A 24,835-nucleotide genomic window follows, 5' to 3' on the forward strand; every position below is an offset into this window, starting at 1 on the left:
GGGCTGTGGCCGGCATGGCTGTGCGGGCGGCCCTGCTGCTGGGGGTGCTGCTGGTGTCCCACCATCACCCTGGGGACACGGGTGAGGCTCCCCTGCCCCCGCGGGTGCCCTTGGGGGGAGGTTGTTGTGGGGGCTGCGAGGCTTCCCGGGTTTCGGGTGGGTGATCCTGGCGAGAGACGCGGTTTGCCCATGGGATGGTTTTGGGGATGGCAGCGGGTTTTGGGGGTGATGCGTGAGGCGTGGCCGTGTGCCCCCCTCCAGCAATCCTGGAAGCCAACAGCAACCTGAGCTGCCGCTGCCTCAAGAGCACCCGAGCCTTCATCCCCCCGGAGAAGTACAGCAGCGTCGAGGTGTGGCCCGTGGGGAGCAGCTGCCGGCGCCCCGAGGTGGTGTAAGTGTCTCCCGGGGCTCTGCGCCCTCTGCTCCTCCCCGTCTGCCCTGAATTGCTGCAGTTCCGTGCTCGTTTTCCCGGCGAGAAGGGTGGGAGGCTCGGCAGGAGCTGTCAGCAGGAAGGGGGAGCGAGGCTGCTGAGAGGCCGCGTGTTTTCTAGGATTAAGCTAAAGAGCCTGAAGAGGGTCTGCGTGGATCCTGACGCCGCTTGGGTGAAGCAACTCTTGCAGGACCTCCGTCACCTGTAAGCTCCCCTTTCCCCCGAGCACCAGGGGCATCCCGTGGGAACCTGTCTTCACACGTTCCTCCCCCTTCTGCTTTTGGCAGGAGGAAGAAAAAGGCTCCTCGCTGAGGAAGCTGCCACCAGAGGCACGGCCAGATGTGCTGGGCCCAAAACTGCCTCCCTTCCCCATGCTGCTGTTGCCTTACCCCACTCCGGAGGGGAGCGTGCTGCTGCCTGAGCCCCTTTGTATGCCTTTAAACCCTTCAAAATGCCCATCCCTGCTTCCAGCCTCTCCCATCCCCTAGCCACGTGCTGGGCGTCCCTTTCGGGCACCACCACCCAAGCAGGCCCAATAAAGGTGGCAGCCCTCTATCACTGTCCCTTGCTTCCCTTCATATGGCATGCCAGGGCTTTGGGGTGCTTAGGGTGGGAGGCATGGGGGGGCACCAGCCCTTGGCCAAAAACCACGGGAAGTTCGAGTAGGTGGCCACGGCATTTTCCGCTTTTTTTTTTTTTTTTTTCTTTTTTTTTTTTTGGAGGGGAGGCAGCACGGGCCACGTGCAGCGAGGGGGGAAGCGACGGCGGGGAAGCTGAGGTGTGGGGCTGCCCCTTTTTCCCTCCCCTCCGGCGCTTCCCGGCCCCGGAGCGGGGTTGTGAAATCCCCCCCGGGGCGAGGGGCTGGCTATAAAACAGCCCAGGCCCGGCTCGGGGCGGGCGGCGAGGATGCGGCTGCTGCCGGCGGTGCTCGCCCTGCTCCTGCTCCTGCTCCTGAGCTGCTCGGTGCCGGGGGGCGGTGAGTGCCTGTGGGCGTCTGTCCACCCGTGTCCCCCCGCCACACACCTGCACAGTGGCGTTGGGTGTCCCGCGTGGGTTTTATCTGCCAAGCTTTCACATTTGTTCCTTGCCTACCTTTGTCTTTTAAACCCCGTGGCTAAGCTGCAGGGGGGGCACTGGGGGTGGAGGGGGGGTGCCTTTGCCTCGTGGGTTGAAGCTGCTTCTCCTTGAGACCCCCGCAAAACTCAGGTGGCTCGGTGAGTGGGCAGTGGGTTTAATTCCTAAAATGTTGGTTAAGTTTTCCAACCCTGCAGCTAAAAACCCCTTCCATAGAGAGGAGAAGAAGCTTTAAGGCTGTGCTGGGAGGGATTAGCACTGCTGCAAACCCCATTGACGGCAGCCCGTGGGTGTCAGGGATGGGATGGGATGGTGGGGAGGGGGCGTCCCCATGTGCCTCCCCCACGGGGGGCCGAGACCTGGTTTGGACTGCCCCGGGGCACAGGTCTGTCACTGGAGAGCCTGCTGACCAACATGAGGTGCAAGTGCATCAAATCCACCACCCACGTCATCAACCTGGGGCTGATCCTCACCATCGACGTTACCCCGCCGGGCATTCACTGCAGGAGGAAGGAGATCATGTAAGTGGAAAGCCTGGAAACCAATCCCTCCAAATCGCTCCTTTGTGCACTGGTGCAAAAGGACGTGGGAGGGGGGGTGAAGCCCACAAATGTTGGGGTGATTCTTCCTTCCCAGTTTCAAGGAGCTTTTCTCCCTGTGTAGCTCAGGGTGCTAGGGTCAAGGCCCCAGAATTCCGTGTCTCTTGCTCAGGGGATGTATCCATGCTGAGCGGAGCAGATGGGTTTTCTCTGTGGGTTGGGAAAGCTTCGGGGGAGGGACGTGCATGGGGCTGAGGGGCCTCACGGCCTTGCAGCCTTACCCTGAAGAAGAACAGGCGTGTGTGCGTGACCCCCGAGGCTCCCTGGATCCAGCTGCTCATCCACAAGCTGATGCAGAGGTACGTGATGCCCGGCGACTGGAAATCCCCCGGCATCCTCAGCGCCTTGGCAGGACCATCCCTGACCCCCCCCAGTTTCCTTTCTTTCCTCCCACCGAATCTGCAGGAACGGCACCAAAAAAGCGTTGCCGCGGCCGCGGCGGGAAGCACCGTGCCGCCGGACCCCTTGGAGACCGCCCGCCCCGTCCCTCCCACTGTCCAGATCCAAGGAATCCACAGTTACGAATTCCTCGTGGGACAGCAATGACACGACCCCCCTGCCCTGAGACACGCTGGGTTTTGTGGCACAGCGCTGGAGCTTGCTCCGCTCCCTGGGTTTTGGCAGGGGCAGGAGCCTTTCCCTGCTTTTCCCCTCGGGCACCTGCAGCTTCCCTCCGTTTCGGGTGCCTGTGCTGTTCCCGCACGCAACCGCAGCCCATCCCAGGTGCCACCAATAAAAGGATGAACGTGCTCTCCCCCCCCTCGGCTGTGGCAGTTCTTCCCGACTGGATTTGTGTAAAAATTGGGATTTTTGGGCTGGGGAGTCAGGCTGGACCGTGGCACTGTGAAGCCTTTGGCTGCTTTGCCAAGGACGCTTCCTAACGCGCCTTTCATCCGCTGCAGGATTCGGTGCCTTTTTCTGACAGCTTCTGGCAGGAGCAGGTAATTGCAGGAGTTGGATAGGGTTTGCTGCTGGCTCCTGCCTGTGGAAACACAGAAGTGGGAAATTGCCCAGTGACTAGGTGAGGCTTTCTGTGGAGTCCCATTTTCCTGGGATGAGGACCCCAGCCTGGCACAGGAACATGCCTTGGCCGCAGGGACTCAGGTGACACGGGTGTGACTTGTGACCCTGTGCAGGATTATCCCTTTTTGCAACCTGGCTTGGCCATTCTGGGAGGAGGTGTTTAAGCTCTGGAGGAATCAAATTTGTGTTGCCCGCCCACCCCCGCTGGATGCCAAAAATGCGTCCCTGGGCAGTGGCAAGCTGGAAAACGCCCACCCAGTGTCTGTAACCCCCTCCTTCCCGCCCTGTGCTCCTCAGGACCCACAGCAGGGGTAAGAATGGTTGCAAAAAGGTTGTTTGTTGACTCCAGAAGGACGTGGAAGTACCCAGGATGTTTAGCCCTATCCATTGTGCGTGAGCAGTATCCCATCTCCGCAGTGAGCAAACGAGGAAAAAAAAAAAAAAGAGTAATTTTTAAAGGGAAGAAAAATGTAGCAGTTCAGGGGTTTGATGACCTCCCTTTCCCCTGCTGCCCAAAGGTCCAGGGCAAACAGTGTTTCCTCATGCCAGAGCCCGGCACGTTCTCACATTTAGAGCCAAGCGGCCATTCCCACGAAGCAGGGCGTAAATCCCCTTAAAACTGTAGCGTAAGCATGCCCAGGAGTGACACCGCAGCTGCCCCTGCTCCACGTGCACTTCCATCCTTTCAGGGACGGGACCTCCCGGCTGCAAAGGCAACACACAAGAAAGAAATCTGACTTTAAAAACCCCTGAACTCTCCAAGTGACCACTGCGAGATGGCGTGGGAGCCTCCAAAGAGGATGGATGAACCCCAGCACCAGGAGCGCTCCCACCTTCACCATTCCCGCAGGGGAGGGGTTGTGCCATACCTGGATCTAGAGATTTATGGTCTCCACCTAAAATTATTTCTAATGAAAGTGAGTTCTTGGCTGGTGCTTGGCCGAGAGGATTAAGACGCGAGTGGTTCCCAGCAGGTTCTCTTGGGCTCTGTGTCACCTTGGAATAGCAAAGGGGGAGGGAGCGTGCGTGACCAAACTTGTGTGAGGTTCAGTCTCCTCGCCCGTGAAAGAAGGAAGCAAAAATATTCAGCTACGTTGTACAAAATTCTCTTTTATATATATATATATATATATGTATATATATACACACACACAAAACCCCGGATCGGACAGATTCACCAGATTGAGTTTTAAAAAGTTGCTTGTAGAAGGGTGTTGGATTTTGTTTTCTCTGCTGGCTTTAGGCAGTGCTGTCGCTTGGGAGTGGACACCAGGCACCGTGTTTTGGGAAGCAAACGGAGGCAGTGAGGAGCAGGGAAGGGCTTGGAGCCTTTTTTCCCAGGTACTGCCTGCAACATGCTGGGAAGCGAGGCTGGGAAAAAAAGCGCCATCCCCTCACTGCTCCTGCTGGGGAGGGAAAACCAGGAGGAAAACAGGAGGGAGCCACACAGGAGAGGCAGGTAAACGTGCATTGCCTGAAACATAAACAAGACTGGTTTTGTTTTGTTTTTTTTTTTTGTGCAGTGTCTGCTAAAGTAACAGTTTTGTGTTAAAAACCACACGGCGTGAGGAGCGCTGGGAAGTGCAGCAGAGAAAATCCAATGGAACACCTTCCCGCAACGGAACACTTCCACCGCTAGAAACCAAAGGAAAACCAGCTGGAGCAGCTTACACCGTTTGCCAAGGTTTGGGTTTTCCCCATCCCTGTCCTCTCCCACCCCCGTATTACAAAACATCGGTGCTGGGTTTTGATTTTTTATTACTAAATGGGCTCCTCTGCAGTTCATAGACAATCACGGGCGAATCGGAAATTCCATTTTATACAAACAGCTCAAAAAAAATGTCGGGAGTGAAGTATGGTTTGGAAACACTGCTCACGCTGGGATCACCGTGCGTGGAGGAACAGGAGGAGCGGGTTAGAGCACGCCTCCGGAGCGGAGCATTCCCCCCCCTCCCCTTCCCCAAAAAACATACAGCAGCTGAATACAGAAAGGTAATGTCCACAAAATTAAGTTTTTCATGCTATTCTACTTTCCAGTGCTCTCCAATCCATGTGCCATGGCCAGGCAGGGAACGCTGAGGTATATTCCAACAGAGATGCCTGCACCCAGAGGAAAATCCATCTCTGGGAAAGGGCTTTCTTTTTTCCCTCCCCCCCACCCCTTGTTTTGTTTTTGCACAAAGCAAGTGCTGTGCAGGAATTTCACCCAGCTCCCATCGCTTCCAATTGATCCCATAGATGACACCCCCATTTTTTTAGGCACTTTTCCAAGGGAGTTGTCACTTTGCTGAACCCATTTTTGTGTTCTGGCCCACTCCACCCCCTCCCTGGCCTCCAGTCAGAGTTAGGGAATAGTTTCTCCTCTAAGTCCAATTCATTTTTTTTCCCCCCCCCCTATGGAAAATTTCCTGCGTATAAAATGACAAAGGAAATGTTTAATTAAAGAGGAACAGCCTGACTAGGCAGTTTTGCAAGACAGAAGATGGCTCTTTAGTATTTAAAACTAATTTCACAATTCAAATTGGACTTTTTTTTTTTTTTTTCCGAAGTATACGAATGAGACATAAATATAGGCTTATCAATCTGCTTAAAAATTTCATTCACATCATGGAAAATGTTTTTCATTTATTAAAAATATCACATTTGGAGACTAGAAACAGTAAAGTGCATGAAAAGTTTCAAATAGAAATTCAAGAAAATCTTATAGCAGCAAAAAAGCAGAATAAAGAAAAACTTAAAAACACAGACACGACCTTTTCCTATCACTGTGCCTTTTTTTTTTTTCAAACATTAAGCAGCCAAACAGGTGGTTTTGTTTTTTCTGGTTTTTTTTTTTTTTTTTTTAGAAAATTGCATCATGTTCAATGCCTCTTGAGGCACAAGGTTTTGAACTGGCCACCCAGAGCATTAAAAGGAAAGAAAACAAGGATTTCCAACACATCCAAAGAGCCTTAACATTTGGGAAGGAACCAGCAGCTTTTTTACTTCAGCCCTGACTGACAACAGCTCCCAAACAAATTGGAATCAGGAGGATTTAGAGCTCGAATTTGATCACAGATACTTGGCTATCTTTGGTTTTCTGATAGTACTGAGATGAGGGGCAGGGCCAAGCTGCCAATCATTTATAGTCAGGTATTAAGTGCTTTGCTAATGTGCAACATTTATGTTGGATGCAGAGTTGAGTCTCCATTTTGGATTCAAACAAACAGTATTTCTAATATTCTTCCTACGAAACAAGCATCTCTAGTTTTGTTTTTCGTTCTCCTAAAAGGTTGGCTCAATGCTTTGCCACGTTCTGGAAAGAAGCATTACCTTGAAATACGTTAAACGCAAGTTTTTAAATCTCTTTTTTTCGTCCGTTTAGAAGTGCAGCTTCCTACTGAAAAGAAAAAGCCAGTTTAAAGTAAATAATAATAATAATAATAAAAAAAAAACCAAACCCCCACGAACAAAAATTTAAATTAAAAACCTGGAAAGGGGAATAATACTTTGGTTCCAGCCCTAGTGCCAAATGATACCAATATGCACCAAAAAAATGTGCAAAATCTCATATCAAACACATAAGGAAAGGAGCTCGAAGAAGCAGCTGAAGGTTGGCCATACTTCACTCCTATACAGTGGGATTTACAAGTGTACAGGTCCGTGGGACAGCTCCGGGCGGGGCTGCACTACCTGCGGGAGGGCAGGTGCACCCCGTTCACCAGCGGCAGCAGCGGCGGGTGCAGCTCCAGCTGCGTCAGCAGCGAGAAGTGGTCGGAGGGGATGTGCGGGTGCGGGCACCCCGTGATGTTGTTGTCCACCAGCCACTGGGGGTCCAAAGGCCCCAGGACCCCGAGCACGTTCATGTGAGTGTTGGAGTAGAAAATGTAGTCAATCACACCCTGCGGAGAGAAGGGAGAGAGCGCGGTGAGGGCAACGCCCCGCGTCCATCCTCACTGACCCAGGGGCAGCCTGGGGCTTCCCCCTGAGGTCAGGGAATGGCTGCTTACTTTGAAGTCGAAAGTGTAATTGGTGTAAGGCATCAGGTTGTTCTCGTAGGCGCTCTTGAGCTGGAAGCCGTGCGTGATCCTGCCCTCCGAGGCTCCGTTCTTCCCGTTGCCGCTGAAGTTCATCAGACACTCGTTGTAGCGCAGCTCCTTGAAGTCCTTGTGGTTGTCAGCTACTATGCCGTTGCTCAGGTATTCCACTACACCTGTTGGCAAGGGGAAGGGCTTAGGGAGATGCTTAGAAAGACAGCTTTGGCCTTGGGGATGTTAAAAGCCAGAATGCCACCAAGACACCACGAGATCAGTTGGCAAAGCAAAGCCCTCCCCTTAAAAAGTCTTCGTCAGGAGCTCACGTCTTCCCTATTTCTTATTGCTGCATCAGGCACGGGTGTTTATTTAATGATTTATCTAACATCTAACTCTGCTTTTCTACACTTTCGTAGGAGCAGCCAGCTCTCCTGGAGTGTCCAGCTGAGCATGAAAAGCCAGGTGCCTCAGCTGGAGGACTCGCAGTCTCTTCAGCCAGATTTCCCAAGGCAGCTGCTCCTAGGAAAGCTTTCACGCATACCTTCCCCGAGGAGTGCAAAACAACCCCATCCTCTCCAGAGGAAAAAGCGGGCTCGAACGTTTTAAGGAGGTAAGTTAACAACCGGGCCAAAAAGCCAGCCTTACCTGAATCAGGCAGTGAGTTGAGATCCGCACACAGCACCAGAGGGATAGAGTTGGGATCTGCTGTTGGGCTACTGGGCCTGCTTGAGGCTTTCTCCAGGATGTTTTTCAGCTCTGAGACGAACATCATGGTCTGGATGAGTTTCACATCTGAGTACTCGGGGTCCCAGTGCATGTGGGCATTGGCCACGATGAGCAGCTGCTTGTCCACGTGAAGCGATTTCATACCTGGATAAAGAATTTTAGCAGTGAAAGGTTCTGTGAGTGCAGCAGGTCCCCGCTTGTTCATACTCAGGGTGTAGCTCCTCAGGGCTCAGGGTCAGACACACCAGCAGATGGGGTGTGTTTTCATTGCTTAAACCTGCTGAAATGCCTGTTAAGCAGCCCGGGAAGCTCCTTCCAGCCCTGGAGTTTCTCCTCCTCTAAAGCCATGAAAACCCCAGCCATGCAGACAGAGCAGAGTAGCAGTTTCACCGGTGTTGGAATTATTTGCTGCATCTGATCAAACTTAATGAAAATGTGATAATCGGTCAATCCAGAGGCAGGAAAAGGTACCTGATAATCTCCTTCTTGCACATCATTAGCACTGACATCTAATCACTGGGGGATGGCGGAAGGAGTCAATGCAGGGGAGGAAAAGAGACTTGAAAATACAGGTTGAACATTGTTGACAACCACTGGTAAGAGCAAATGTGTGTAGACGCAGCGACCTTGGGAAAGCTGAGCTGCTCAAGCAGAACTTAACAGAGTAAGTAAGCAGAGGGTAACAGCTTGAAAGGAGGAAATCAAATGCTGGGCATCTTGCTGTGAGCACAACCAGACCGTGTCATCTGTGCCTGTCTGTGGAGCCGAGTATCAGGGAGGCCACCACAGCCATACTCACTTGCTCCAAATAATTCCTTGTGCACCTCCAGCACCACGGCGACTCCGATGTTGTCCTTGGTCATCACTCTGTTCAGCATGGCTTCCGAGCCCTCCGAGTTGGCCATGGCCACCTGGTTGAACTCCACCGTGTGCTTCTGCACCAGCGTGAACCTGGGCAACGGGGAGAGAACCCCTGTGAGCAGCTGCCACCACAGCCCCCGTGGCAGTGTCCCCACCTGAGAACACAACCAGCCCCGTCTGCTCCCTCACGCTCCCTCTCTTCCCCACCACTCCAGCTGGTTCTAGACACGACCCGAGAGCTGCCTTTTTTCTTTCTGGAAGCAGTGAAAACTCTGAGAGGCAGCTCGGGCTTTGGGAAACTTCCATCCTAATTACTGGAAGCTGTTGTGAGGTTTTAGTGCGAGTTTCCAAAGCTGCTGCTGCCCCTTACTTTTCCGTTTTGAAGAATATCGCGCAGCCGTCCACGTGCTTCTTCTCCTGCTCCGACATGATTTTGGCACGTGACTTTGGAGAGAAGAATCCGTCGTATCCCCGTTCTTTCAAGGCTGGCAGGAAAAGGGTGAAGTATTGCTCCGTTTCCACTTCCTGGAATTGTACACAAGCACCTCAGGCTAAAGAAGTGAAGGAAGCCCTTCCTTGTGCCTGCCCTGGCTTGCAGTCAGAAAAGCTGCACGATCCATGCCGCTTCCGACACTAACGGCCTGCTGGGAGCTGATGTGCATTCCTGGATTTCCTGGAATCCCCCCCAGAGGCAAAGGGACGGGTGTGTTTTGAACAGCAGTAGCCCACACCCCGGTATGTTTGACACTGGACTGTGGACACACAGCTTGCCTTGGGAAGACCTGGAATTTGCTATCGAGCAGGTGACTATGGTGTTCCCAAGGGAACGTTTAATCCTAAGGGTGGAGGAGATCCATGCTTTCCGTTTCTGATGGAAAATGCAGTTTTGTTTCATTACCTGAAGACTAATGATATCTGCATCACAGTTGACAATTTCTTCCATGATTCCCTTTTTCCTGTACTCCCAATTGAGCGCCCAAGATGGGCAGTAGCCGTAGAGCTGCCGGGTGGCGTATTTATCACACAACACATTGTAACACATAACTGTAAATGAAGCTGCAAGGAGAGAGAGAAAAAGGGAAAGGCTGTCAGCCTCTGAAGATTTCCTTTCTGGCTTAGACAAGAGTGGCTGGAAGAGCTGAGACAAAGCCCAACATGGCAAAGAAATGCCCAGCATCCCGTTCAAATGACAAAAATGGTATTTACAGCGCAGCCATGCGTTAATTTTTCTAGCACGAATGAACAAATTGCTGTTTTCACTCTGATCCAGGAAAATGAAGCCCAAGACAAGTTTCCCAGCGTGTCACCTTGTGAAGGCAGATTTACCTGAGGGCAGAATTTGGTCTCGTTCTTTTAAAGTAATCCATGGCCTTGGAGGCAGCTGCTCTGGATGAACTACAAAAAAAAAGACAAACCAGTGATTAATTCAGAGTTTCTATTTGTAAGTTACGATTTCTAAGTCAAAGCGATGACTGAACGATAATGTGCTTTGCGTCCCCAACTCCCTGAGTCTTCAGGGGAGCCAGAAATCATTTAAACAAATAGCTCTAGTAAGAGAAAATTGTCATTTGTAAGATTCACGACTCTTTTTCTCTCTTGTTCTCAGATTTAGAGGCACCACCGAAATACTCCTGCGCATTGAATAATCTGCTGAAGAAGGAGAGGTAAATCCTGGCACGGTTCAGCCATCCCTTCTCCAAGAACCTCGTCCTGCATCCATCATTCCTGCAGTGCCTTAACTTGGGAGACAGCGAGTGGCAAAGCAGAAGGCTCGGTTAGGGAACCACAAAGCAGGACTGAAGTCAGGTACTGGATGTTCTTCATGGTGTTTCTCTAGCTAAATTTGACATTCTGCTTGCATTGAAATGATTCTTTCTGCTGGGGAGAACCAAAATGGTTTCAGCAAGGCAGACTTTGCCCTTGGCTGGTAATTGAAGGGTTTCAAACAGAACAGAGAGAACGCTTGGCTGTAACGCGGGAAAACCTTAGACAGTGCACATCAGCCTCTCCCACTGTGTGTGAGGGTGTGTTTTGGGACGCGACCGGAGCCACCTGACAAAAACACTAAAGCAGTGAGGAAATACCATCCCTCCAGCGGTTCAGAGTCGTGTTTTAGCAGCAAATCCTACTTTTAAAGCCTTTCTGCCCACCGGATCCGTCGGGCTGTACCTGCTAGATTGTCAAGCATGTAGTTCAGTAGCTTTCGGGTTCCGTCTGGATCCTGGTAGAGGCTGAGAATATCTTGGGATAAAGGATTGCCTGCCAACAGCACAAAACAACAGCGGGGGGATCAGCTGCCTGCCTTTCCTGAGGCTTTCCACCCAAAGAAAATCTCCCAGAGTGAGAACAGACAAATTTACTCAGCAGGTTAAAGGGTTTATTCCCCTGACTGCTGATTTGAAATGAGAAGTTTAGCGGCATGAAGAAAGACAAGCCTTTTTTTTTCCCAACTGCCTGGTCATTTTTGCTACCAACTTACTGCTTTAAAATAACCTTGAGTTAACAGAGGAAGGTTTTGAGCCCAGCCCCCCTCAGGATTCCCGAGAACTTGTAGGAATATGGAAGTGGAAAGAGCTCACCTTTCAAACCCAGGGTTTGAAGCTGGAAGAGCCGTCCAAGTTCGTAAGGCAAAACCCGTAACAGATTGTTATTTAAAAGCAATTCCCTGCAGCAAATGCAAAAACACTCTGGGTGAGTATTACTGCAGAAGAAACTCCTAAGGTGCTCTACGCTGCTCGTCCTCAAAGAGAACGCTTTTTCACCCTGAATTTTAGAAAGAGATGCCCATCATCCTGTGCCAAAGCACGACTGAAATACATTCATTAGGGGGGAAAAAAATCCACAAAACCCTAGATGAAACCAGGGCTGAAAAGAGTGATATATCAACAACCAGAAAAAAAAAAAGCCCAGTGAACCCCAAAGTAATTATTAGAGCCAAAGCTCTGCACCAGCCTGGCGTTTCTCAGGATTATTTGAAATACAAGCACAGAAACCAAACTGAAACTCTCCGTCCTGATACCAAGACAGAGATTTTTTTGGGGAAGTTAACCAGAACAGTTCCCCTCACCTGAGAGACACCATGTTTCCTAGTTCTGCTGGTAAACTTCTGAGTTTGTTGGATGACAGATCCAGGTAAACCAGATTGTGAAGCTTGGCAATATCAGGTGGAATGCGAGTAAGGTTGTTGTCATTGAGGTGCAGAGCAGTCAGGTGTGTCAGCGACCACAGCGACGTACTCAAGCTCCGCACTCTCCCTGAAAGAAGAAAGCAAGGAACCCCCTCTTCACTCTGGAACCACGGGACGCAAACTGGATCTGGAGCGCTCTGGGGCACCGGCTACGGGAATTTAAACTCCATCCAACTCACCCGAGATCTCTAATTCGGCCCAGTGCGACTTCTTCCCGTTGGCCACCTCTTCCGCTGACATGATGGTGTAAATTCTGCGAGGATCTGGAGGATCATATTTTTCCTTTGGCATCCCTGTTAGTCTGAAAGACCATCGTAACTGTTACTCCACAGCATTCCTTTGTTTCCATCCCGCCACGAGCTGACCTTTCCCAGGGATACCCGGCAACAACGCGTCCCAGAGTTTACGCACAATAAATACTGGGCTGCCAAGCAGGTGCTCACACCTGGGCAGAATTCTGGCATGGAAAAGAGCATTCCTTCCCAGGAAGTTGGGGTTTCTGCAGTCACCTGCTGGCTTTCCCAGTTTATCCCCCATAACCCAAGGAGCTGTCTGCTGTGTGCAGAACCTGCAGACAAGATCACAGCGTTCCGCTGCTCGCGGATTGCTCCCTCCTGCTGCACCTTGCACAGGGAACCAAGGATTCACCATGCTAAGTCCCACTTCCCCGCTGCACTTGCACAAGGCTTGAAATTGCAATTAGCTCCATTTTCCCATTAACTGTCCAGCTTCTGCGTTTTATGCTTTTTCATGCTCGGGATCAGGCAAGAGCTTTGTGTTCCTAATGGCCCAGGAGCCATAAAGAGAGCTCAGGTAAAGGTCCCATTTAGCTGCTCTGGGGCACAAAGGGCTCCAGCCCGGTGCAAAATGTGAACATTGGAAGCCCAAGGATGAGCCTGTGCACACCGAAGCCACACGATTTTCCTGACTGTCAGAAGGGAGCTCTGATGTCCCGTTCAAAAACCATCCACTTGCCAGGGGACGCAGGGAGAGATTTTATTCCCTGTCTCCCATGGCTGTTGGGCTGAGCAGGACTGCGTGCGATTGAAAAAACACGAGGTTAGCCGAGTTTGCTGTCGGCTGGTCTTTCCCTCCCCGGACACACGAAATCCAGGAGCCTTGATTTCATACAAATCCAAAGCAGCTGCTCGAGAGGACGTGCAGCTCTTCCCTCATACAGACGTCTCTCCTACAACCAGCTGCAGTAGCCGTGAAGCTCTTCAAACAGCCCTCACTTGAATTCAAGGTAACTCCAATTCCTCATCTGAGGAATGAGGGTTTTGTTCAGTGAGTCCAACTAACCAAAGATCCCACTTTCCCTTTACGAGGGTCAAGTCCCGCGGCGTTTTCCAGCTCATGCCGACAGCCAGAGCGGCATTCCGGCACGGCGCAGGAGCTGTCGGGGCTGTCCCCTGCCAAGGGTCTCAGTTACAGGGCTGCTGCTTCCTCCCCTGACTGATGCCCAAGGAAACTGCAGGGGGCAAACGCCAGCCCCACGTCTAATTATAGCCCCCTGCTATTTCCAGGTGAAGTCACACGGCGAGCAGAGCCACGGGATAAGCGGATTTTGCGCTCACGCTGCCTGGCGTGGGGCCATGAAGTGAACCAGTTACTTAAGGACAAGGGATTAGACCTGAAATCCTTCCACCTTCGTTCCAGAGCCCCAAAACCAGAACGGCCTTTCCCCCCCCCACACACAATGTGCTTTGGGAGTGCCTAATCCCCGGTGCTTGGGTTTGGCTGGATTTATCTTCGCTCTTCAAGTGCCAGTGTGAAAGTGGGGAGCACCTGAACGGACTCCTCGCGGTCCTTGCCAGGCCGTAAGAGCCCCATTCCACCTGCCCCTGCTGTTTCACCTGTCAGATCTTAAACTGATCTGTACCTGTACCACATCTGCTCCCAAGACATGGCAAACTTCGCTGTCTAGAGCCCAGGATTTGGGTGAGTGCTCTTTGATGAAGTCCTTAAAACCACGGTGCTGAGACCACCTGAGCCACCCCCTGCCCATCCACCCCAGCCCACAGGTGGCCACTGACCCCCTTCCAATCCTGAAAGCTCCAGGATTGCTCCTAGTTAAATGATGTTGAAATTTGGCTCATGAAGAGAAGTGCTCTGCCAGCGTAGGGCGATGTGTGGCCTTCCAGAGAAGTGAGCCCTGAGCTGGGAGGCGAAGGACGTGCACATTCTCCGGCTGTTAGTCACTTCAATGTTGCTTTGAAATAGCGGTGAGTCAAACAGGCAGCAGTGTCATTGCCACAGCTACAGAAAGGGGAAAACAAACCTAAATCAAATGCACTTTTCTTTTCCTCCTCCTGCATCACAGCGACACTGAGCACGACTTGAAAGTCACCGTGTGTGTAATTTTTTTCTCGGGCAAAAAAATGAATTCTGCCTGGGTTCCCAACTCATGCCATTCCTACCTCTCACTCCGCTTGTCCTGGAACTAAAACAATATCCAGAAATCCCAACCTGTTTTTGCCCAGGATTCAGGGAGCTACACTGAGTTCCCCGAATCCATCAACCCCGAAATCCGATGCGCATCAGTGAAAATTCTGGCAGGCTTTTCTCCTAAAGGCTCCCCTTGGAAAACTTCTGAAGTTACTAAAACTTGCTTTCTGCTGCAGATCCAACCCTGTAAACTTAAACGGCGTGACCCTGACTGAGTGCAAATTAAAGAAAACCTGGAGATGAGGACATCAGTGCGTCCGTAAGAACACTATATAAAAGCTCTGGGGGTAATTCTTTAGGTCCAAGTCCCTCCCCAAAAACCCAGAGATGACTGGCAGAGCAGGATTACTCAGTTGGAACCCTAGGTGTGGTCCTGGGTGAGCCTGAGCAGCTCTCTGAGGTGGATATAAAAAGGGCCAGGGGCACGTACTGTGTTTCCACCAGTAGGTCTGGGCCTGCCTTTTCCTTGGGCTTTTGGAGTTTTATGCTGTTTTATTTGCTGGGGTTTTTTTTTGTGTATGAGGCATGCTGACTATAATTTAAAGCCTGGAGAAAAAAAAAAAAAAGAAGAAGAATGGAATGCTACTGAAGGTGGGAAGAGTGTCAGAGAGGAAAAGTTGAGCTGTTGGGTTGCAGCAGAGGCTTTTAATACGAAGAAACGTTTTTTCAGGCAACGAACGACTGGACCTTCTGCGTTTCAAGAGCATAGAAGAGGCATTTCTTAAATTACACTGACCATAAGGTGTTCTGTTTAAGTTCTTTCACACCTCAGTGCATAAATGAGTTGGAGAAGAGCAGTGCCTGCATCCCGCTGCCGCCCTGCGTCCATGGATGTTTGGCACAGCTCCAAACCCTCCCCTTCATCCCAGTGACATTCTTTTTTTTTTTTTTTTCCCCTCCCCAGCCTCTGTCTATGGATGAGTCAAGCTGCCAAAGCATTTTGGAAACAATCCAGCAGGCCCTGAGTGGCTCCTCCTTCCTGTGAGCACAGCTGACTGTCCGTGCCCTTCCATATGGTGATCCCTCCCAGGAATTAGCGATCCGTGTGTGCACACACGTTGTCCAGCGTCGGGGGAGTTGGGCTGGAAGCTGGGAAACAGCCCCAGTTTTTATCTCTTCATCTAAAGGTCTGTTTATGTGTTTTGTAATCGGGCCCGAGTGGCTGCAAAGCGGCGGGGGGGAGAGGAAGGCTGCTGGCCTGCACTGCTCTGCTTTTAGGAGAGTGTGACAAAAGGCTCTGCATTTCGGCCTCCCCGAGGAGAAGAGAAGCACGGCCAATACCCACAGCTACAAAATCTGGCTTGGAGTTACTCTGGGGTGGGGGAGGAAAATCAGGGGATTGTTCAAGGGTATGTTGAGGAGATTTAAAGAAACGTGCCAAGACTGGGGGACATACAGATGTGTTACCTTAAGGTAAACTATTTGCTGTGTCCCTGTATACAGGATGTAGTGTGTAAAAATCAGCAAGAAAATATTGGAGAACGGGCAATCCTGGTGGTCTTTTGTGTGGATCTGAGCTTTTCTCATGGTGCTATCCTGCAGGAATACGTCCAGCCACCTCTGTGTACACCAGCCCTCCCAAGAATTCAACGAGCACCCCGAGTCTGCCAGCCCAGGTGCTGTGTCTTTCCAGCTTCTTATTCCAAGTACCCTGACTGGGGATAGAGATTAGCAGGGAATCAAATATAAATGCCTCATCATGGTTTTTTTTTTAAATTAAAAAAACCCCCAAACAATTCAAAAACAATGTTTGAGGAGATTTGAAAGAATCCCTGAGGAAAGTCTGACGCAGGGCACAAGGAAATTCAAGCTGGGAAACAGGGAAAGGTAAGAGGCAACCACGAACCTGCAGCTGGCAGTAAATTCAGTGGTGCTGAGATCCCAAGGGGCTCCACGTTATCTCTTTGAGCCCAGAGAAGCACAGACAAGTCACAGAAGCAAACAGCAAAAGCCAAGGGGAGGAGTGGGAAGGGAGGGAACGAGCTGTGTTTGATTAATTCCAGAGCCAACTGGCACTCACTCGATGGAAATGCTAATTGTCCCACTGACACACACCCACTAGTTACTCCCCTCATTCCCTCATCTCTAAATGAAGCAGTCTTTTCTTAAATCACAGGGAACACAAGAACATCCAGGTTCCACCTTCCTCCATGACACAGCCCCACTTCCAGGACCAGCTGAACTATTTACTGCATGGAAATCCTACGCAGCAGCGTTACACAGCTGCTTTTTGTTGCTGCGCTCGGTTAAGAGTCGGTCCTCCCTCCAAAGGGACCGTTCCTGCCCCGCTGGAAGCAGCCTGCTACCTCTCAGTGTGTGCATGACAACTCCTGAACACCCACATCAGGTCACCCTGCCGTTGTCTGCAGGTGCCTTCCAGGGAGAGCTGCTTCACATGCAAACACAGGGCAGGCTGCTCCCCAAAACACGGCTCTGCTTACCAGAAATGCATGCAAAGGGGCTGCTGTAGGGCAAGAAGTGTTTCCAGAAGCCAGCCTGTAAATAAATGTCATCAGGAGCCCCCAGAGGGCTGGTTTAAACAGTGCACTTATTTATTTACACAAGTATCTTGCACTGTTTCAGAGAAATGACCCATTTGCAATGCTGCTCCATCCCCTGGAGAGTGCTGGGGCTTCTAATGAGATCCAGGACTGAGTGGCTTAAAGGATTAGGAACTGAAGTCACTGGGAGTCCGGGGAAGGAAGAAGCCAGCGCTGGATCAAGGCAAAACACCATCTCCTGGGCTGTGGGCATGGAGGAGAAGCAGCCATGTCTGGCTGCAGCTTAAAGCAGGAGGTTTTCCCAGGCCTGGGCAGACGGAGAACTCCCAACAGCGTGAGCAGAGTCCGTGCTGTGCGAGTGTCCCTCCAAGCCACGAGGGCAAGAGCTGTCCTACTGATCGGACACCCACTCAGTCACTCCTCAGAAATGATAAAGACCCTGCTCGGGCTGCTGCTGCGAGCCAACGCCGTGCCTCATTCAACTCCTCGGGATCAATACCTGGAGAGAAGTCAGCTATTGACCTGTTTTTTGTGCAAAACTGCAGGGGAATTACGAATCCATGCACACTGCAGGAACTCGGGAGCAGTCTTCTCAATGAACTAACCTTAAGGTACAGCTGGAATCATCGATACCCTTTCATCCTTCAAAAGCAAAGTTTGTGCTGGGAGAAAAAGAAGTGAGATTGTTTCCACGGCCACGGTGTCATCTTCCCTTTTCAACAAAATAAGCAAAGCCCAGCAACGCTTCAGTTAACTCCCCCCCTACAATCCAAAGAAACCTGACGCCGTAAAACTTCATTCAAACAGCTTTGGAGTTACAAGGCTTGCCTTGTTCAACCGCAGGTAAGTTTGGATGAGTCAAAGCTCAAGATTTTAAAAGAAAGGAGGAGAAAAAGGAAAAAAAAAAGCCAAAGGAAAAAGCACACACCGATAGTGGAAACTGTTTTGCAATCACTGGCACAATAAATGAGTCTTTTCATTTTGAACAGGCCACAGGATGCTGCACTAGTGCTCAAAGTGGCTGGGCCTGTATGCTGAGGAGAAGAGAGAAGGGATCTGTTAAACCCCCCCCAGTTTATAGGAGTAAACCCTGTTCTCCAGAGGGTGTGTTTAAATGTACTTTGCATTTTAATCTCAGAAGAAGAAAAGTTTGCCTAATGGCCTGAGCAAAGCACATGATTTGAATATCAGAAGATAGTTCAGCTGCTTCTGTATCTGATCATCCCAGTCTTTCCCATGAGCATTTACACCTACTCAAACTTCCAAACAAACCTTCCGCTATCCCAGGCTGCTCCAAGCCCCATCCAACCCGGCCTTGGCCACTTCCAGGGATCCAGGGGCTCCTGCTTTAAGTTACCCAGCTGCCCTGGGGTAACCTGTGCCAGAAGAGAGGCTGAACTCGTGCGGCTTCCTCGGTTCAGCCACCTGAAGGGATTTCACCTCAAGCCAGGCAAGTTTTGCTGCCGTTTTTCAAACAGGTTGGTTTTCTGGCGTTTCTTAACGCGCTGGCAGGTGAGAGGTTAATTACAGAGCTCCCCAGAAGAACGTTAAAGAAGACAAACGCAGTCCAAACCCCGGTGCTACCTCCCCTGCTGTACAGAAATCGAGAGTCAAGGAAGAGCACAGACACAGTGGGTAGGTGCAAGAGGCAGGTAAGGATTCAGGAATGCTGAAGCCTCGTTGACAGCCTGAGGTTTTCAACCACGTCATTTTGCAAGCAGAAAATACTTGTGAGTTCTGCTCATCTCCCCACGTCCAGGGTTGTTTTGCTCAGACCTGCAGCTGCCGTGAAATAAACCACCAGTGACTGAAAACTGAATTATTCCCCCTTTACCTCCTGCTCTATCCACAGGTCTCAAACCTCCTGAGTAGATGTGCTGCTCTCATCCACTCCAAACACTCCTGATTCCTCGGATGCACTCCGCTCCTTCCCAGTCTTTTGCTCCAGACCAAGGAGGAGGAGGAAGAGGCTCCTTGCACAGGTACAAACGTGTCCCTGGAGACTGACCTGCTCCCAGTGGCAAGATGTGACTTGGATGGAGGAAAAAAAAACCGTGAGCCCGGCTCTTCCTGGCACCTGGGACTGTTCTGGTATGTGGCAAGTCATCTGGCCCTGCTTTCCTTTTGCTTTCTTAACCTTCCAGAACAAAAAGGGATTAAAGGAAAGGCGTTCACAAGGGGAAATTTTGGCTGGGCAGTCATTCATCCTGTGCTGGCTCTTTCCCACTGCCAGGGCCTGTTGTAAACTAATGCAGTGCAGTAAGCAGAAATTGAGTTTTAAGCTATAGGGGAAGCAGGAAGAGCAAAGGATATTCCTCACATGTCAAGGCTGACTCAGGATAAAGGATGTGGGTTTTTGGCTGGTTTTTTTTGTGACATATACCCCCCTTGTGATCTCACAGAGGATGGTGATATCCAGCAAAGCACACAAAGTATGTTTTCTGCTTTCCCCCTTTATCAGTTTTCCTGGGAGCTTTTTTCCCCTATGGAAAAAAAAAACAAACAAACAAACCTACAAATCTGCAGAAGGAGGGCTTCAGCACTCTCTTTAGATGGTGCTTAAATCCAGAGCCTTTTGAAAGGGCCTTTAGATTGATTTCTTAGGAAGAAAAAAAAAACAACAAAAACCCAAAAAAAGCAAAACTAATTTGTGATTAGAAGGCACAAAGATGTTCACTCAGATGGAAGCATTCCTGAAAAGCGAGGGGGAAAACCACCGGAGCAATTCATTCAGCTGCCCTAAAGGGTAAACAGCAAACTTGAGCACCATCCACAAATCCTGATCATTGTTAACAGCTTGACCAAAAGCTTACGGGTTTTGTACTTTCCTTTGTACTCCTGGAATCTGACGAACTTAAAAGAACTTGTTTGACACCAAAGCAAGGAGGGAGGGTCCCTCTGCAGCAGCACAAGGCTAAACATTCCTCCCTCTCCTGCAGCCTGCAGAGCTGCCTCAGCCTCGGAACTGGTTTTGGCTTTAAAAAAGGTGTTTAATTGGGTACCTTCCCTTCCAGGCCGTTGGAAGCAGCAGCGTGGGGAGCTGTTGACTTGCAGGGGTGATTGTGGAAGGACTGGTGGCCAGGATAAAGGACACTTAGTGGCAGCTTTGCTTTGCATCCCCCTTCCCAACACAGCCTCTGGAGAGTACAGGTGGGTGTGTAACTTGGGATGGGGAAAGGCCCACGGGACAGGAGGTTTCCCTTTATGCTTTGTTCAGGGTGAGGAATAATCCAGATTCACATCTACAGGGATGGTGGCAAGGTGTTCTAAAGGATTCGTCTCCTCATGTCTGAAATTTCCCGACCTTCCAGCTGCAAGTGGGGAACCCAAAACTGGACTCCTGCTGAAGGGATCATTTTAATTCAGACCGTGCACTTGCACCCCAGCCTTCGTATCCTGCAAACCCGCATTTGGAGTCCCACAGCCCTTTCGTTCACCTTTTTTTCTGTCTTTCTCAGAAAAAAACACCGAGCCCCTCGCCAGGCAAGCAGAGTGGGGAAGACAAATCGCTTCCTGGTGGTGGCTGAACACTCCCAAAGTTACATCTCTGGAGGGAGGTGCCCAAGAGACTGCAAAAGCTGTTCTTCTGAACAGGATTCCAGGAAGATTTTTCTTCCAGTGCTGTCTTTTATTTAGAGTAACTTCACTTTGGTGTTTGTTTTTGTTTTGGGGGGGGGAAGCGTGGATTTTATTTTCTGATTTCCAGCTCTGAGAGAGGAATTTTCTCCCACACAAGAGCACCCAGGTCAGGCTCAGTACCTTGCCACTGGAGGCAAGCGGCACGCAGCCCTTTTGTGAATTTACTGAGCTGCCTACAGAGCCAGTTAACAAGTCCAGCTAAAGGCCTTCCACGGTGCTCTCTGTGTCCAGCTCCAAGATCTGAAGGCACAAAGGGACCCAGCAAATCCTGCGCATGTTAAGTTCTGATTGCCACCTCCTCCCAGACCCTTCAGTTCACTCCCAGCTGATCTTTTTGGGGTGGTCTTGTGGCGGGGAGTTTGATGACCACTCCGAGGTACGCAGAAGACAGGGAAGGGGGAGAGCAGCAGAATTGCAGAAATATTGTCACCACCAAAGGATCTTGATAAAGAAACCCCTTCTTGGTTTGTTTGTTTGTTTTTTTAATTACAGGTGAGATGGAGAAGCTGCACAGACAAATCACCGGAACCCAAAGAATTAATCAGAAGGTGAAGTTACACCACGCTGTCATTGTAACAAGCACCCAAGCCTTGATTACAGCCTGCCATCAAGAGAACCACAGAATCTGGACCAAAAAAAAAAAAATATTACAAGAGGCTTAGCATTTAATGCTCTAAAGCACTAAATCCACAGCAAATCCTCCTGAATCTAAATATGCCTAAGACATATTTTAACTTTTTTTTTTTTTTTTTTTTTTTAGATTTTCACAAATGCCATCCTATGCGCCCAAAAAAAACTGAGCTCCACTGTTACTGCTGCTTTCTCAGTAGTCTGCAAATCAGGTTACATCCCGTGCCTCAAGTGCCCTTTTGGCACTCCCAAAACCTCTTTCCAGTTTTAAACAGTAAGCAAGTAAAAAGTAAGCACTTATTTGGATTTATCTCCCCTTTTAAACCCAAGTAACCCAAAAGTGTCCAGCAGATTACAGCCGATAGAAGCAGAACTTCTTGGGGGTGTTTCAAGAAGTTTGCCTGGTAATTGTGCACGTTACCGATGCATAATTTTATCACTTAAAACCTTGGGGAAGGTTTTAATAAGAAAAAAAGAAACATATCCCCCCCGTTTGTGCACACTGACTCAAGCAAAAAAAAAGCCAGTGGCTGCTGTGATCTGTCTAACTAACTAAGTTTTTAATTCTTGGTGGGTCAGATTTAAATTAAGTAGAGACTTACCCAGTGTGGAAATTAATTAATTTTTCTCCACTGGTGCTTTTTCATTCTCCTAACGGAGTCCACACACATACCTTGGGATCACCTCCTGGCTTATTTCTCCTAGAGCAGGTGTGAAAGCTAAACTTGGTCAAAAGCCTGCCTGGCTTTTCGCAAAACCACGGCCGTTAATGGAAAACAACAAAAAGAATTCCAGTTTATCCCACGGAACGGAAGGTTTATCAGCACCTTCCGATGGAAAGAAAACAGCCGTAACGTCACGAGAGAATTCCCACTGCAAATGTCACGGAGCTCCTACAGATTCTGGATGGGGAGAGGAGAGCCACACACGGCAAGTACACCCAGAGCAACCGTCCCTTCCCTCCCCTTCCCTTCCCAGGCAAGCAGATAAATGCCGGAGCAGGCTACATCCCTGGAAGCGGTGCTGCTACCAGGGACAGGGAAAAACACCCTTCAGCAAACGAAAACAAGCTCTATCAGTGAAAGTGCACTTCTGCAGATAACCGCTCCTGCAGCTGGGGCTTCTGCTGGCACAGCTCTGTCAGTCACGGGTCACGCTCCGTCGCGGCGCGCGCAGACAGAGCTGTGCCAGCAGAAGTTCCCCGTGCGGACCTGCCGGGAAACTCCGCTGGCACGGATCCGCAAAGTCCTGCCCTTCTCACGCTGCAGCCGAGGTAAGCTTGTCCGGCGCTCTGCTGATGGGGAGTCTCGCCCCTGACGCGTCAGGGATGGGAGAAAACTAAGCTTTGCCCAGGGAACACCTACGGGCCGTTTACGCCGAGTTTTATCCTTCGATTAAATGCGCAAACTAAATGAGAAAGAGCCCCTGTAGGAAGGGATGAAAGGGAATAAATTAAATTCTGCTCTACTTCGGCACTTGCAGCGGCCCCCCGCTTTTCATAGCGAGAAGGGAACAAAACTAAAAGCGTTGAACAGGGTTTGTTTAGCAGACAGCAGAGCACTGCAGAATTTGCACTGTTCCGTGGAACCCAACAGGCACGCTGCAATGGGGCTGCTGCACCCTCGGTCACCTCTGGAGCAGATTTAACGCCTGGGCTGGAGCTCAAACACGAGTTCTCTTTGGGCGAACCGACACGATCCTGCAGCTTGGCCACGCGGATCATTATTCCAGAGCACGGAGCAGCGAGGTGCCAGCAGTGCACGCTGTCCATCTGCTCCCGAGCACCATCCTAAAAAATTCCCTGCTTAACCAAGGCCGCGTGAAATCCTTATCAGCACGGCAGCTCAGGAGAAGTTGTACCTCCCCAAAGCAAATACTCAAAAGTTTCCAGGAGGGCCCAGTAAAAGCCACCGGTCTAAAAGATTTCCAGAAGGTCAGATAAAACGTGGTGCGGCTGGGAGCAACAGAGCCCTCCACCACATTTACCAGAAGCACTTCAGTTTAACAAGACTGTGACAACTCTCGCTGTTTAAGCGTGCGCCTTCATTTGCGAGCACCGCGGCCTGGGCCGGCAGCCCAGGTTTTATTGCAGGTGACACTCCTGTCATCCTCCGGAACTGCTGCGGACCATTGGGAAGCCACCGGGAAAAGGCGGCGACACCAGTGTCGACCCAAAGCATCCTAACCCCAAGCACAGCCGCACCAACACACCGGGGGTCACCCACGGTGCCAGGCCAGGCTCCCATCGCGGCACGGGAAGGAAGGGATCGGGGCCAAGCGGGACTCGCCCCACGGCCAAGCGTCACCCTACAGCCACGGCTCACCTCACGGCCGGGATTAGTCCCGCGGCTGAGGTTCGCCTCAAGGCCGGGCTTTGCCCCATGACCGGGATTTACCCCACCACCAGCATTCACCCCACGGCTGGGGTTCGTTCATCCATCCCGCGGCCGGGATCTGCCCCTCGCCCGGGGGTCGTCCCGCGGCCGGCACGTGTCCCACGGCTGAGGTTCGCCTCACGGCCGGCGTTCACCCCACGGCCGATCTTCCCCCCCGTGCCCGGCACCGGCGCCGGGAGCGCGGCTCGCCCCGCGGCTCCGAGGCGAGCGCGGCATCCCCCCCGGGCGGCTCCGGCCGCCGCGGCCTCCGGCACGGCGCCATCGGCCTGTCCCCGCGGCGGGGGCTCTGCCCGCGGCCCCGCACGGGCGGCCCGGCCGCGGCGCTGCCGGCGGGGCCCGACATGGCGGCGGGGCCGCTCCCGCCCGCTCTCACCTGCATGCGGCGCGGCGGAGCGGCGGGGCCGGCGGCGGCGCGGCGGGGCGGGCGCACACGACATGCGGGCGGCGGCCCGCGGGCGGCGGGGACGGAGCCGCGGGGCCCGGGCGGCGGCGGCGGCGGCGGCGGCGAGGAGGAGGAGGAGGAAGAGGAGGAGGAGGAGCGGCGGCCGGGGCGCGCAGGGCGGAGGAGACGGGGGCGGGCGCGGGGAGGCGGCGGCGGGCGGTGCCGGGGCCGCGGCGGGGGGAGCGCGGGCACTGGCGGGGCCGTGTCGGCGCTCACGGCCGGGCGCCCGCAGCAGCGGCTCGGGCCCGACAGAGCTCCCCGCCCCGCTTTACCCCCGCGGTTTCCCCCCTTCCTTTTCCCCGCCTCGGTTTTACCCCCCGGTTTCGCAGCCGAGGACGCGGCTGTCATCGCGCTGCCGAGGGAGAAGGAAGAGTCCACCCGGGAATCCAGGGTGCGCCGCGTTCGGCGGGGATTTGAGCGTGCGGGCATCTCGTCGGCGCCTGACGCCTTTGTTCCTCCTCTCGGTAACGGGGTTTTTACTCGGCGCCCGAGTGTCGGTGGCACGGGTCCCCGTGGGCAGCCGGGGCGGGGAGGCGCAGGTGAGTGTGGCTCTGGTGCTAAAGCCCATCGCCGCCCAGACACAGCAGCATCCCTCGTAGGGAGCGTCTGAGGAAGCAACAAGTGGTCGGGGCGGGGGGGCCGCAGGGAGGGACAAGACATCAGGCTCTCGGGCTTTTAATTGGAATTTTCTTCCTACTGCAGGTGCCTGGGCTCATGCTGGACCCGAGAGGTTCATTGATGGCCGGAGAGCAGAAGGTGCCTCAGCCGTGGAGGAAGGGGTGTTGGTAGGGAACAGGCCGTGGAGTGAGTGGGGAGGTATTGGGCATGGGTGCACGTTAACTGTGAGCCCGTGTCTCTCCCGAAAT

At 52.0% G+C, this 24,835-nt stretch overlaps 3 protein-coding genes across 8 annotated transcripts; 2 read left to right on the plus strand and 1 right to left on the minus strand.

Moving 5' to 3' along the window:
* The first annotated feature begins 14 nt into the window (after nucleotides 1-14).
* LOC136290408 (C-X-C motif chemokine 13-like) lies at nucleotides 15-985 on the plus strand. Its single transcript, XM_066184767.1, has 4 exons — nucleotides 15-81; nucleotides 262-391; nucleotides 551-634; nucleotides 718-985. Exons 1-4 carry the CDS (start codon nucleotides 15-17, stop codon nucleotides 740-742), a joined length of 306 nt encoding a protein of 101 aa, XP_066040864.1. The 3' UTR covers nucleotides 743-985.
* Nucleotides 986-1,245: 260 nt separating this feature from the next.
* On the plus strand, nucleotides 1,246-2,863 carry LOC136290407 (C-X-C motif chemokine 3-like). 4 transcript variants are annotated; one of them, XM_066184763.1, is made up of 4 exons: nucleotides 1,246-1,406; nucleotides 1,890-2,025; nucleotides 2,319-2,402; nucleotides 2,478-2,863. In XM_066184763.1, the coding sequence occupies exons 1-4, from the start codon at nucleotides 1,337-1,339 to the stop codon at nucleotides 2,647-2,649; spliced, it is 462 nt and encodes a 153-aa protein (XP_066040860.1). In that variant the 5' UTR covers nucleotides 1,246-1,336; the 3' UTR covers nucleotides 2,650-2,863. The 4 variants fall into 4 exon arrangements, with proteins under 4 accessions (XP_066040860.1, XP_066040862.1, XP_066040859.1 ...); XM_066184765.1 differs by having other exon boundaries at nucleotides 1,319-1,406; nucleotides 2,509-2,863; XM_066184762.1 differs by lacking the exon at nucleotides 1,246-1,406 and having other exon boundaries at nucleotides 1,413-2,025.
* Nucleotides 2,864-4,230: 1,367 nt separating this feature from the next.
* On the minus strand, nucleotides 4,231-24,022 carry CNOT6L (CCR4-NOT transcription complex subunit 6 like). 3 transcript variants are annotated; one of them, XM_066184771.1, is made up of 13 exons: nucleotides 23,901-24,022; nucleotides 12,093-12,214; nucleotides 11,794-11,980; nucleotides 11,306-11,391; nucleotides 10,896-10,985; nucleotides 10,053-10,121; nucleotides 9,625-9,782; nucleotides 9,097-9,251; nucleotides 8,665-8,816; nucleotides 7,785-8,009; nucleotides 7,116-7,318; nucleotides 6,799-7,007; nucleotides 4,231-6,505 (listed from the first exon to the last, which is right to left on the minus strand). In XM_066184771.1, the coding sequence occupies exons 2-13, from the start codon at nucleotides 12,202-12,204 to the stop codon at nucleotides 6,487-6,489; spliced, it is 1,665 nt and encodes a 554-aa protein (XP_066040868.1). In that variant the 5' UTR covers nucleotides 12,205-12,214; nucleotides 23,901-24,022; the 3' UTR covers nucleotides 4,231-6,486. The 3 variants fall into 3 exon arrangements, with proteins under 3 accessions (XP_066040868.1, XP_066040866.1, XP_066040867.1); XM_066184769.1 differs by having other exon boundaries at nucleotides 4,231-6,502; nucleotides 23,901-23,983; XM_066184770.1 differs by lacking the exon at nucleotides 10,896-10,985 and having other exon boundaries at nucleotides 23,901-23,983.
* Nucleotides 24,023-24,835: the final 813 nt, after the last annotated feature.

This window comes from Chamaea fasciata, unplaced genomic scaffold, assembly GCF_029207755.1.
Source record: "Chamaea fasciata isolate MVZ Bird 193981 ecotype frontalis unplaced genomic scaffold, bChaFas1.0.hap1 SCAF_6, whole genome shotgun sequence".
Classification (NCBI taxonomy): domain Eukaryota; kingdom Metazoa; phylum Chordata; class Aves; order Passeriformes; family Sylviidae; genus Chamaea; species Chamaea fasciata.